This window comes from Trachurus japonicus, chromosome 1 (genome assembly GCF_045865225.1).
Source record: "Trachurus japonicus isolate A0001 chromosome 1, Traja_1.0".
NCBI classification, from domain to species: domain Eukaryota; kingdom Metazoa; phylum Chordata; class Actinopteri; order Carangiformes; family Carangidae; genus Trachurus; species Trachurus japonicus.
In genome coordinates, this window is record NC_140907.1 from 16,068,789 (window position 1) to 16,081,872 (window position 13,084).

At 42.7% G+C, this 13,084-nt stretch overlaps 2 protein-coding genes across 2 annotated transcripts; one reads left to right on the forward strand and one right to left on the reverse strand.

Annotated features, from left to right (window-relative positions):
* Positions 1-15: 15 nt before the first annotated feature.
* On the forward strand, positions 16-10,998 carry LOC146991621 (uncharacterized). Its single transcript, XM_085775693.1, has 17 exons — positions 16-1,159; positions 1,601-1,767; positions 1,918-3,062; positions 3,550-3,689; positions 4,034-4,187; positions 4,285-4,362; positions 5,268-5,300; positions 5,515-5,583; positions 5,716-5,805; positions 5,991-6,085; positions 6,860-7,487; positions 7,598-7,832; positions 8,717-8,828; positions 8,997-9,156; positions 9,374-9,487; positions 10,210-10,296; positions 10,401-10,998. The coding sequence occupies exons 2-17, from the start codon at positions 1,677-1,679 to the stop codon at positions 10,545-10,547; spliced, it is 3,378 nt and encodes a 1,125-aa protein (XP_085631819.1). The 5' UTR covers positions 16-1,159; positions 1,601-1,676; the 3' UTR covers positions 10,548-10,998.
* A 160-nt stretch (positions 10,999-11,158) lies between these two features.
* smdt1b (single-pass membrane protein with aspartate-rich tail 1b) lies at positions 11,159-12,654 on the reverse strand. The gene is made up of 2 exons (XM_085775704.1): positions 12,440-12,654; positions 11,159-11,303 (listed from the first exon to the last, which is right to left on the reverse strand). The coding sequence occupies exons 1-2, from the start codon at positions 12,599-12,601 to the stop codon at positions 11,166-11,168; spliced, it is 300 nt and encodes a 99-aa protein (XP_085631830.1). The 5' UTR covers positions 12,602-12,654; the 3' UTR covers positions 11,159-11,165.
* Between the last annotated feature and the right edge of the window lie 430 nt (positions 12,655-13,084).

A 13,084-nucleotide genomic window follows, 5' to 3' on the forward strand; every position in this document is an offset into this window, starting at 1 on the left:
CTTGCCTTGCCTAATAATCACCAAGTGAAACTACTGTGGAGGTGGGAGATGGACAGTACAACAAGGTGGCATTTGATTCTGTATCATTAATTAATGAAAACCCGTTACAGTCCCAGGGGACTGAGTTGTAATCTGATACAGCCATATGACGCATGAAAACACGTCCCCTCACACAATGTGGCCCACTTAAGTTTAACTTGACAGTAGAGTAAAGTCAGGGAGGCTATTTATATCAAAGTTGTTATGTAATGTATGAGTTTGTTTTTATCTGAAAAGTCTTGATACCTGCTTTCTGATAAGAGATCAAAGCCTGAAATAAGTAAAACCTTTGTCATGTGTGTAAATGAGAGGTACAACTAATGCAGGGATCACGATAAAGATGAAGAAAGAAATTGAGCGGGCGGTTCTGGTATTGCAAAAGCACTAGAGCAATGAAATAATGATGAGCATGACCAGAGACTAGCTTGAGTTACGTCCTGTGCAGTCTAAGTGCATTGGCTTAGCTAGAACGAATGGAGAGAAGGAAGAGGAGGAGGAGGACAGTCGCTGAACGTCTTGACAGCAGATTAGGTTGAAGGACAGTCAGAGCCGTCACAGTAAGTGAAATACTTGATCTTGATGTTTAGACTTAGGACTTCATTTGTCTTTTAATTGGAGTGTTCAGGGTGGTCTGTTTGCATTTCTCTGTGTTTTTTTTAAACTCTTTATAAAGTGTGGGATGAAGACACCAGGCATCAGGTAGTTGCTGTGTTCAGTTTCTGTCAGGGTCATGAGATGTGAGCGGCTCGTTGATATATTGATAGAACTTGTTAACTTTTTAAAACATGAGGAATTATCAAAACAAATAACCATTTTACAGAATCAGTCAAATTCAAATATTTGTATCACCAGAAATCTTATCTAATATAAACAATTATTTAGTTTTAAGGAGACAATTCATTAGTCTGTGACTTAACAAATCATGTTAAGATGTGTTAAAAATGTGTTAATTGTGTCCTTGCTCCTAAAACCAGGATCCAGATGATGTTGATCTGTCTGAGGTGACCACGAATGCCAGTAGTGATGATGTCAGTGGTGGATGGACCTATGAGTGGAGTCTCACCCACAGTCTGAGTCCTGAGTGGGAACTTAATATCTGTGACACTGACATACAATCCAGGTGACTATCCAGTGGCCTGATTTTAGATTTTTTTTTTTTTGGTGCCAAGAACTGGCTGCCTGAGCAATGAGTGTATAAGTACCCTGAAATAACACACTCTCATACAGATGGCTGAACCTGCAGCTGGGCTGTCCCATAATATCACAGAATGAGCTGTTTTATATTAGTTTAGAAAGACTCGGTTGATTACAGTATGTTCAGCATCTTTCAATGACCTTCACACAAGGAAGTGTGTGAGTGAAGTGATGTATTTCATTTACAGCTGGTTATTTGTTCATGTGCATCAATGTGCCAATGATTATACTCGTATCTATAACCAATCCATGGAGGCCTTGTTCCTGGACACAAGCCAATTGACTTTCGAGTGGATATATTTTACAAAAACAAATGTACCAGTGTTTGCACCAGCATTGTCCTCTAATAATGTTCTACCTCCACCAGCTCTCCAAATCAGTGGGACTGTCCAGAAAGGAGCAGATCCCTCAGCTCAGACAGGCACTGTGTGGCCCAAAGAGATATGACCCGGTTGGACCCGTCTCCCCACCAAGCCACTGAAAACTCCTGGATGGATGAGGGGAGGGGCAGAGACAGGTCCCGTCGGACATCAGGTTAGTCACAGAACTTTTACTGAAGGAGCATCGTGATCTTGAATATCAAACTTCCTTGTGATTTCTCACATTAAATCAGAGCTACTGCAAACGTTTGCATGGTTGTGTGACATACATACTATATTGACCCCAGGCTTGGATGATTTACAGAGTCCAGAGGATTCAGGGAACAAGAGAGTGGCTACTTCTCTCCAGACAGAAAAGGTGATGGTGAACGGCAAACAGAGGAGGTCAACAAAAGGTCTTACCGTTACTACGAGAGGGGGCATCCCCTTCCTAGCAACTATGTCCCCGAGCCCAAAGCCTGCGTCCCGTACAGGAATGTCAACCTTGGTGTACCCTCCCAGAGGAGGAACACCGAGACATACACGCAGGAACAGTGGAGGAGTGAATCTCCACAGAGGTACACGTATCACTCCAACTTCAGACGGGGAACTGACTCGGAGAGAAATTCTCCAAGCCGTCACAGCTCAGTGAGTCCAGACCGCTACAGGCCAACCCAATCTGCCGTGGGACCCCAGAGAGGGGGTTCCCTCTCCAGGGCTCAGGCCCGGTCTCATGCCTCATCTCATGGCTCCTCTCAGCTTCCATCACACGGTCCTTCTCGGCGTACATCAGGCAGGTCCAGTCCTTCTTGCAGAAGGGGGTCTGTTGCCTCCCGGACTGTCTCACCTTCGAGGGCTACCGCTTCTCGCAGGCGCACAGACTCCTTACATTTACAGAACGGTGACTATGATGCTCGAAGGGGATGCAGCCGACAGTCAAGGAGTCCATCACAAGCTTCAAACAAACACAGTTTGGACTCTGAGAAACTCTACAGGAACCTGGAGTTCATCTCCCGCCGTGGCTCCTCAACCAATCAGCAGCAATCATATGAAGGTTCTCAAGTGTCTCCACGAACCAGAACAACAGTCAACAGCTCTGCTAACACTCGCAGTCGCAACAGCCGGGAAGTATCACCTTCCAGGAATGGCTACAGTGCGCACAATAACCACACCTCGAGGAGGGAGCCCCACTCTGGAGAAAGCAGACTGAGTCCTTCTCAGGGCTCGTGGCAGGGGTCCGCACACTCCCTACTCAGCCTCGCTCCATCACGTGGTTCTTCTGCATCCAGACGAGGTGCAGACTCCCGGGTGCTGGGTGGTTCGGTGTCCCATGTTGCAGTCACTGAAACTGACTGTAATGAGGGGAACAGCAAGGTCAGTGGTGGTGACAGGAGCAGGAGCAGCATAAGGCGAGGCATGGAGGTCTTACTGATATCTGAACCTCCGAAGGAAGCAGAGGAAACGGAAGAGGTGCGTGTCATGGCCGACAATGTCAATCTGTCGCTTAACGACTAAAAATTATTGGATAGGCTACTTTGAAAAAGACTTTCATGGTCACCAGTGGATAAATCCTATGGACTTTGTTGATCACCTTATTTTTCCCCTAGCACCACCAAGAGGTTGACATTCATAGTGAAATATTTACCCAACTACTGGATAGTTATTATGAACTTTGACTCACACATTCATGGTCCTCTCAGGGTGAAGTGTAATAACTTTGATGATCCTCTGAATTTTGATCTAGCACCAACCTGCTGTACTTTTGTATTATTATATAATAACAGCAAAAGACTATATTAATGTCTGTTAATTGCCTTCAACTCAAAGATTTAGCCCACAGCCCAGCCTCACACAGCTGCAGCTGTGACTGTAGACTCTTAATCTTGTTACATGTGTCATTTACAACTCTCTATACCACATATCCTGAAAAAAGTTGATAAATCTCTCTGAATCTGAGGCGGCGATGACCATGGAGGACTACATCATGCTGGCTGATATTCCAACAATACAGCTGGAGTCAGAAGAAGAGTTTCCTGGACTGAGGAAGAGGAACCAGAGTCCCAGCCCATGCAGGGACCAGAGACTCAGGACATACAAGTCAGTTAGTACCATTGCACGATATCATTATCAACTCATGTGTAACCGTAACATAAGTCTCATGACTGTACATTTATTCTGCATTCCTCGCGTACACGTGTCTTTAAATGCTTTTCATGGCAGCTGGAAAATAAATGAAACAGTAGTATGGCAAGTTTGAAAAGTAGATCTGGAGATCTTTTGATCTGACCATGATTGCCTTTATTATGTCCTAAGAAATGGAAATGCTCTTAAAGCCTTCACAGAGGTGAAAGTTCAGAGACGGAAAAATAGATATAAATCATGTCTATAGTTTGTTCATGTGTGTTAAAAAGAATGTGTCTGTCCTTTATTTGTTCCTTAAGGCACCAGGATGAAGTAAAAATCTACAGCACAAGACTTGAGCCTGATGAGAGGGGGAGAGGCAGGGAAAGAGGGAGGGACAGACGAGAGAAATGTCGGGACTCTGAGAGTGGACGGTCATCTCGAAGACAGTCCGCAGCCTCTCTTCATGCACACGTATGATAAAGACATTTTCACAACTACACATACGCTGAAACACAACAAAGTCTTTAATCCTGTTTTTTTGGGGGGCTGTTGTTTTTTTCGAACACAGAGTTCTGATAATCAGAGTGGAAGGCACTTATCCTCAAAACTGAAGGAGAGAGCTCCTCTTGAACGCCCACAGACACAGGTGAGCACTGTCCCATGACTTACTGCATCTGTATAAATCACATTCTGTTTGGACGAAAATGGGTCATTCATACATTCATTCTAAAGTAGTTCCTTGATCTTTATTTCAGCTTTTTGGCGCCCCTCTCATAGACACACCTTGCAGTAAAAAGCCATTAGTTAGCACTCTATGTTTTAGGACAGCATGTATATGATTTATTAAATGTATTATTAGATTTAAGGATGGGTCAAACCAGCGTATCCTGCAGTCTCAGCATTGCAGCATCATGCCTGAAACCGCTGAGCCAACAAACACAAAGAGACGGCTGATCACAAAAAAACCCAACCGAATTTCAGTTATTTCTGTGCTGTGAATCACACACAACCACGCAAAAGTTTGCAACAGCTCACAGACCTCCACACAACAGCTCCATCTATAGTAATGAGAGCTATGTGTGAAGACACTGACTGACTTGGTAACTTCCTCTTTCTGTGAACTAAACATCATCATGCTTTGTCGTCTTCCCAATCTCTATTTCCTTCTCTCCCCCACATCGCACACAATGTGATGCATGCATGGGTGAGTATCTCCTGTTATAGCACCTGCTTTCTTTCAGCTCAGTCTAACAGTGTTTTCACCACTTCCTCTTTCTCTTCCCTATTCCCACTTCCCACCATTTTACTCTGATATTCACGGTTAAATAAAAAACTACACAGCTTCCCTTTTTTGCACCTCCCTTCTGCATAGTTTCCTACATTAAATTTACATGTCTCTCTGTGCACACTTTAGAGTGATATTGCTATCTCACCGAGACATGCTAGTCTGCCACTGACACGTCCTGCTTCCTGTAATGTCACCATCAAGCCACGACAGAATACTTTTAAACAGCTCGTGCTTCATACTTTTATTGCAGATGATGCTTGAAGGGATGGATGTCAAGACTGGATGAACATGGCAAGGTAAATAAAACTTCTAGCAAGCTTTTTGGTCTACAGTAATTCATCTAAAATGAAGTTTTCGTGCTGTGGTTTATTCTAGCATCCTGAAAAAACCACAATGTCACATACGCAGACAGGCTCTGCAAAACACCAAAATAAGACGTAATGCTTAAACTTCCAGAAAAGGGACTACATTAACAAATGAAATTGTTTGTGTTTACTGTGTTATCCTCAGTGGAGAAAACACTGGTTTGTTCTGGGTGACACTTCTCTGAGGTACTACAGAGACTCTGAGGCTGAGGAGGTATGACCTTATATGTCGCATAACAGTAATTTCTCATTTGTCAGAACATTTCTTGGATTTATTCTTCTTTGGTGTGTTTGATGGGCTGAAGTACTGAAGGACTGAGTCTAATCTCTTCTCATTGTGCCGCAGTCAGATGATCTGGACGGAGAGATCGACCTGACATCCTGTGTGAATGTGTCAGACTGCGACATAGAGACGAACTATGGACTCCAAATACAAGTGTGTATTTACTGAATTTGTGGTTTCGTCATTGTTTTGTACAGTGCACCAAAAGTCAGAACCCCCCCCCCCCAGCCTCATTTCCACATCAATTACATGTTTGGCTGCTTCCTGTTTAACAGTGTGTGTGTGTGTGTGTGTGTGTGCGTGTGTGTGTCTTCGATCTGTCTTTTGATCTCCTCCAGACAAAGAGAGCAGTGTTCACTCTCTCTGCTATGACCTCCAGAATACGGCGGATGTGGGTGAAGTTACTAAAGCAGGCGATCCGGAATAACACGCAGTGAGTCTGACTTTACCTTTTATGTAGGCTAGTAAATAGCAACGCCACACTGCAACAAAAATACTCCACCATAATCCTCAATTGAAAGTGGGCCTATCTGTAAAGTCAGGGCATTATCAGCTTTATCATATCTGTATGTATTATACAGCACTTTACTGTTGTATTTATTATTAGAGCTCATTTTATGATTGTTTCATACTTTCGCAGTGGGTTTTTATCTGTAACAAAACCTAAATTGCCTAAACTTCATGATAAGTAGGAGTTACTTCCTCTTAGTTCTAGATGACTGAAAAGACTGTGTATAATAATCATAACAGCTGAGTCACACACATATTAGCCAGTATAATATAGACATGAGATAAAACTGAAAAAAGGAAGGAGACCCAACAGTCAAAGGCAGTGGCGAAGCCGTAGCTGACCAACATTGGTGTTATAAAGACATACAGTAGCTACTGAATAATGTGTTAGATCAAACACAGGCCTCAATGTCTATCTACATAACTATAAAAAACAGAAAATAAATTATATAGATTATGATGACTAATTTACAAACTGAGGACATCCTACACTGTTAGAGTCATAATACTGTTATTTGTTTATATTGCTGCAAAATATATCAAGGTCCTGGATGTAATTAATTAAAAATGAACATTCCTGAGCACTGTGAAGAAATGCAGACGATGTGGCTGGGTGGTCCGTCTGCAGCGAACCCCTTCTATCATCTTTCTTCTGATGTGTAACCCTACTCTCGTCTCTCCCTCATTCTCACCCCAGCCAATCAGGGACCGGCAGCGAGAAAGAGAACTCCCTCTCCCGGAGACCGTCGTCATGCCAACCCCCCTCTCGGTTCACCTGCAAGGACTCTGGCTATGAACCGACCACTTCCACCTCCGCCACCACAGCTGCAGACTCCCATCAGGCCAACGGCCAGCACCAAACTGTAGACGGGCATCTGGACACTGACTTATCTCCAGCCAGTCAGAGAGGAGAAGGGGAGGGCTGGGACCGCGAGCAAGCGAAGCGATTGGAGGAGAGGAATAAGTGGTTTGAAAAGGGGGTCCCCTTTAGCGAGATGGGCAGCAGGTGGGACTCCATGGAGCTGAAAAAGGGGAGTGTGCCTGTGCCTGTTATTGAAACTATGGATTTTGAGGTCAACAGGAAGTGGGCAGAATTTGAAACGCTGTCATTCAGCGACATGAGCGCGCAGTCTCTTATTGGAGCCCAGGCGTATCAGTCAAGCACCCCACAGGCATCACAGACTTATCACTCGAGCCCTCAGGAAGCTGAACACACACCGGTCACTGGGTCACAAACTGATTCAACAAACTCAAAGGAGGCATTTCCATCTATAAATGGTGCTCAAACTATTCAGACAAATACAGCTGAAGCTCTCCAAAAGGAGGTAAGAGGGAACATGTGTGGGTAAAAAAAACAAACAAGTAAGACTGTTTAATGCAAGGAAATTATGATGAATCTCTTTCCTCCCTTATACATTGCAAATCCAACTCACAGGCCCACTCTCTTCGAAAGCAAGTGGAGAGCATAAAGAGAGAGCGTGCAGCTATGGGCTTAGAGGTGGACAGTCCCTGTGGCCCCGAGGCCCCCTGCAGGGCCAGACTGGAGGCCATGGAAGTAGCCCACCGGAAAGCACTGCAGGAGCTGCAAGAGGAGCACAAGATGGAGATCAGGCAGCTGGAGGAGCAGAGAGACAAGATGCTGCAGGAGGAGAGTCAGACAGCTGTGAAAGGTAAATAAGACTGAGGAGGTTCAGTTTGACATATTCATATTAGGTTAAGGCTTTGTTTCCTCTCCATATATACTTTTATTGTATATCTAAACTATTTTATATTTGATTTTGAGCTTTAAGATCCACAAAAATATAGTTTGATAAAGAGAAAATCCACATCTACTGATGAAGGCCATAAAAATATGGTTAAAGTGGAGGTCGTGTTAAGAATGTTCCCAACAGTAATACATTGAAATTTTACACTGCAAAAACAATTTCTTAGATACTTGCACATCATAAGTCCTGATTCTTCAGCTGCATCAAGCTGAACTGTGGTTTTTAAATGACAAACTAGTGGTGGAAGATGAACTTTAAACCTTGGTAAATATAGTTACGTATATCACAGCTTAGAAAGATTCTCTTTTGTTTTAAAGGAAAGGTAGTTTAATCAATAGTAATACAGCATAATGCGCTTGTTGAATGTACCTCATTGTTCAAACTGGTTACCTCTGGGCTAAAAGTATGATACTAACGTATTTTAGTACAATACAGTACAATAATTTGAATAATTAATTACTGGATTAATGCATTTATGTAGTGTAAAAGTGTATCTCCAGTCCAAGTGAAACTGTAGAGAACTGTGAGAGAAAGAGAGGCCGCAGATGCTCCCAAGTGGAATAGATGATTTTACCTTAAATGTTACTGTCAGGGAGGTTTTTGCATGTTGCATTTATGTCTTTTAAAATAATACCGTTAATTGATGCAATACTCATGATGCCTTTCCTTCTTTAACTTCCTGTGCCAGTTTTGAAGCAGTGTAGTGAAGCCAAAGATAATTTTCCACCACATGGACATTTAAGTTTGGACATGTAACTAATTAGCAAACTGTTAATCTATAAATAAAGCTATGGAGGCGCTGAGAGCAGCTCACAGAGAGGAGGTCGAGAGAGAGGTGGAGAAGGCCAGGAGGTTGTCTGGAGGAGCTGCACACGTGGATACCTCATACAGAGGGCACATGTAAGTCTATTACAGGCACCCTGTCATCATGCTTAGAGCATTCTCCATCTCACAGCCTCCCGCTGCAGGCTTAAGATGTTCTACACTCGACCATGACCCCTTGCATGATAATTGAGCGGATAATAATTTACTGCACTATTCAATGTGTGTTGTGTGTGTGTGTGCCAGGCCCCAGGCAGACATCTTGCACAGTGAGTTAGATGTGCTGTCAGAGCGCTACTCTCAGAAGTGCCTGGAGCTGAGTCGGACTGAGCAGAGCAGCAAGAGCCGAGAGACTGAGCTCAGCCACAAGGAGAGGGAGCTGGAGCAGCTGCGAAGGGAGAACCAGGTTTATATACATTATATGCCTGATTGGATTCTGTTTTATGACAAGTCTATGCCATTTTATTGATGATATGACAGTCTTGGATTCAGTTTTTTTCTTCCTTTGGCAAATAATACATTAACAAGTAAATACAAGAAGCTACAACACTGATGGGTATTGTAGTTCACAACATACAGTATCTTCATAACATAGTTTGAGCTAAAGATTCTCTTTCAATCAGGAACTTAAGGCCAAACTGGCGGAGGAGATCAGCCGCATGCGTTACTTCATCACAGGGCAGAGGTCGGACGTGGTGCCTCCTGGCAGCACTGAGCGCACTGCGTCAGAACTGGAGGTATTGATAGAAATCAAGTTCAATGTTTGTGACCAAATTAGATCCCACGCAATCTCAACTGATGTGAAAGTAGGTGATGCTAAAACATCTTAACCTCTTGGTGCAGCCAACCCAGTTTCATTATCACATTATGAAATATTAACCTGGGCATGCGGGACTATTGTTGATATTATTGTCATCATGGGGGAAGCAAAAATCAACATTTGATGTATGTGCTGTGGGATGTTGAAACCACTTTAATAAAACAGATTGATCGCAGCATTTTTACTGTTTTGTCTTGTATCCCCAGTAATAGCTCCCCACTGTCACACCTTTGTTTCTCTTTTTTCCTGCTGGCCTCATTTGTGTTCAGCATCTGTGGATGGTCACTTTCTGGTGCAGTAGATGCTGCCACCTACTGCCTGACAGAGCACATAGTATATCACTTGGGCTGCAATTAAAAAAGTTAGATGATCGCGGGCATCCCAAACTGATTCAAATTCAAATATATATAATCTATATCAAATATCTGCAATGATTAGCTGATTAATCTATTATTCAACTGGCAGAAAATTAATTGGAAACTACTCATAAATCATTTGAGTCATTTATCACATATTGCTTTACTTCAGCTTTATTTCATTTAATGGCCTTACCTTTTCCTGTGTAACATAACTATTTGGAATAGTGTTTTCTATGTAAAGTTTATATTTGTGTGTTAAACTCCATTTTTAATCTTTCAGATCCAGCTAAGAGCAAAAGACAATGAAGTGCAGTATCTTAAAAAAGAGATCAGCTGTCTGCAGAGAGAAGTGCAGTCTCTTACCAAGGTATGTTTTATTATCTGACTTCTTACATTATACAAATGGTCAAAAACACTATACTCCAACATGCTTTGATGCGCCTACCACACTTGTCTCAACCCTGGCTCTAGGAGAAAGAGGCAGCTTATGAGCGCTACAAGGAGGCCTATGTAGAGCTGAGTGACACGAGGGGTCGTAGCCAGTTGGAGATGGGCTCCCTCAACGAACACTTGAGACTGGCCAACGCTGCACTTCAGGAAGGAGCAAGACAGACTTGACCAATGAGGACACCGGCTTTAAATCTAGCTGGAAACTCAAAGCCACTATAAAATATAAGAAAATGTAACAGCAACATCATTATATTATAATAATCTACGTTGTTATGACTGGATATGATAAGAATTCTAGTAATTGTTGTGTATTTGAAAGCCACCACGCAAAAACTGTTAAGAATAAATAAGTGTTTTCCACATGTAATTGACGCCATTTATTGAGTTGACACACAAACATGCAAACAAGAGTGAGGTCATAATTATTAGTTTTGACCGCCTCACATGATATGAGATTTCTTAAATGATTCCAATGAAAACAAGATAAGAAGCAGTGGAGAGAGATGGGTGGAGGTAGAGGGACGTGTTTGGAAGTCAAAGTGCCCCATCTTCCCTCGTTGTCCTCGTGCTGGCTGGTATGCTCTCAGTCACTATTGCAAAGCACCCTGTGGATATGAATTTTTTTTTTAATCATTGGTTTTCAGCTGTTACCAGTTGCCATTGCTGCAAACATGCCACAGACTACACCCTTTCAACAGCATTTCAAAAAGCTCCACAGTGTCTAAAGGTTAAATAAGGTGCGGCTAATGTACACTCTGAGTTTACCATTTATGTACTGAAGTTAGATTAGTCGTCGTCGTCATCGTCCTCAGGAACAAAGATGTCATGCTCCTCCAAAAGAGCTGCGAAGTTCTTGCTGATGAGAGTCCCAACATACAGGAAAGGCACCACCACTATTGTCATGCGGATAAGACCAAATGGTGTCTGAAAAAAAAACAAAGAGGGGACGTAAGAACTATCCAGATCACCAATCATATTGAGCATTATAAACATTGGCAATGCAGAGCAGAGTGAAAGATGCTGGTGAATCATCTCAGACAGCTTCTTCACAGAGGTATCCAGTGAACATTGGGTGTGACCAGACCAAAATCAGTCAGCTGCTGGCTATAAGAAACATAATTTATGCTTTACATGCTTTGAACTAAAACATGATATCATCATCATGCATCCTACAGTATCCAAGGCTTTATGGTGGATCCTGTTTTTGAAGATGGTCCCTATCAAAATCTAGTTAATTATTTCAGTGCATATTCTCAATAAAAGTGATCATCAGGATAGCCCAAACTAATTTTTGAACCTGGTGGACTTATGGCATGGAAAACAAAGAAAAGCTAGAGAGTGAAAGGTAGGCTATATGGGGGTAATCACAGGCCCAGTGCCTAATTTTCAACTCCTCATCCTGGAGTCCAACCATTTTAAACTATTCTGGAAAACAAACGCAGAAAGATTATCCAGAATTTGGCTGAAGAGAGGCTTCTCTCTCTCTCTCTCCAAATTACACTTCATAGTCACAGGCTTTCGTCTGGTATCCCGTTTGGTCATTAATGTAGGGGGTGTTTGTAGTTTGTAGGCCTACAGCCTAAATGGACGAAAAGGTATAGGCCTACTCTACATTGAGCATGTTATAATCGCGCTGTAGCCTGCCTATACTGTTACCAAAATTAGCCTACTAATGCAAACTGTAGGCTATCTCCCTGGACATCAAGCCTTCATGACCTTTCTTGCCTTAACAACACAGCAAAATGTGTTCAGGTCAAGTGATCCGCCAAAGAAAGCAGTCAATCTAATAATTACACCGTAGGCTACTAAGTGTCCTCTTCTAACAAGAATGTGACTTGAGTCTCAGAAATATTGCTACATTGTAGGCGCTTCCTAAAGGAGAGCCTCCATCGCTCGTGTAAACACGCGTTTCATTGGTCGGTTTGACGAACCCAGCGTGTCTCCCACGTTCCTATTGGCCAAAGCTGGTGTCAATATAACATAAGCCCCGCCCACGCTGTGACTCAACACTGATCTGATCGTTTTTTTTCGTAGGTAACCGAGGCAGAAAATAAACTCACTTTATCCGGTTTCGGTAATATTGCCCCCGAAGGCGTTGACACCGCAGTTCGGATTGGAGTCGTCCCGGATATGTTTGATGATTTCAAGCCAGCATTTCGGCTCATTGTCGCCGTATTTCTGCTGGAAAGTCGCAGAGCGAGCCGCAGTATACTGGTCGCCATTTCTTCCGGTATATGGGACTGACAGGGAGGGAGGGACTTGGATGACTTATGATGGGCGTTTATTGTTGACGTGTGAACGCCATGGTGAACACCATAGGTATAAATAATTTGGACGCAAAAGATAATTTATCGGCTGTACACTGTTATGTAATCATAGATATTTGTACCAGTAAAACTAACCCTAAAACACTATACAAACAAATCAGGATCATTGACTAATGTTAGTTTCAACACTGACTTATACTACTAGTTAAGTTTGATTATCTTTTATTTTTATGTGTAATGTGTTGGGTTGTCTGTGATGTCTTGTATGGTCTGAGTCTGTAATAAACTTTATCATACCGTTACCGTAGGCTATTTAGTGCAGGAAATGTAACAGTGCAAACAAAGCATTTCTGAGCCGCCTGTTCCTGTTTGTTTTATTCCATATATCAATATCTCCAGTAGAGATGCTGACATTTGTCTCCGTTGGTTTTTCCATTT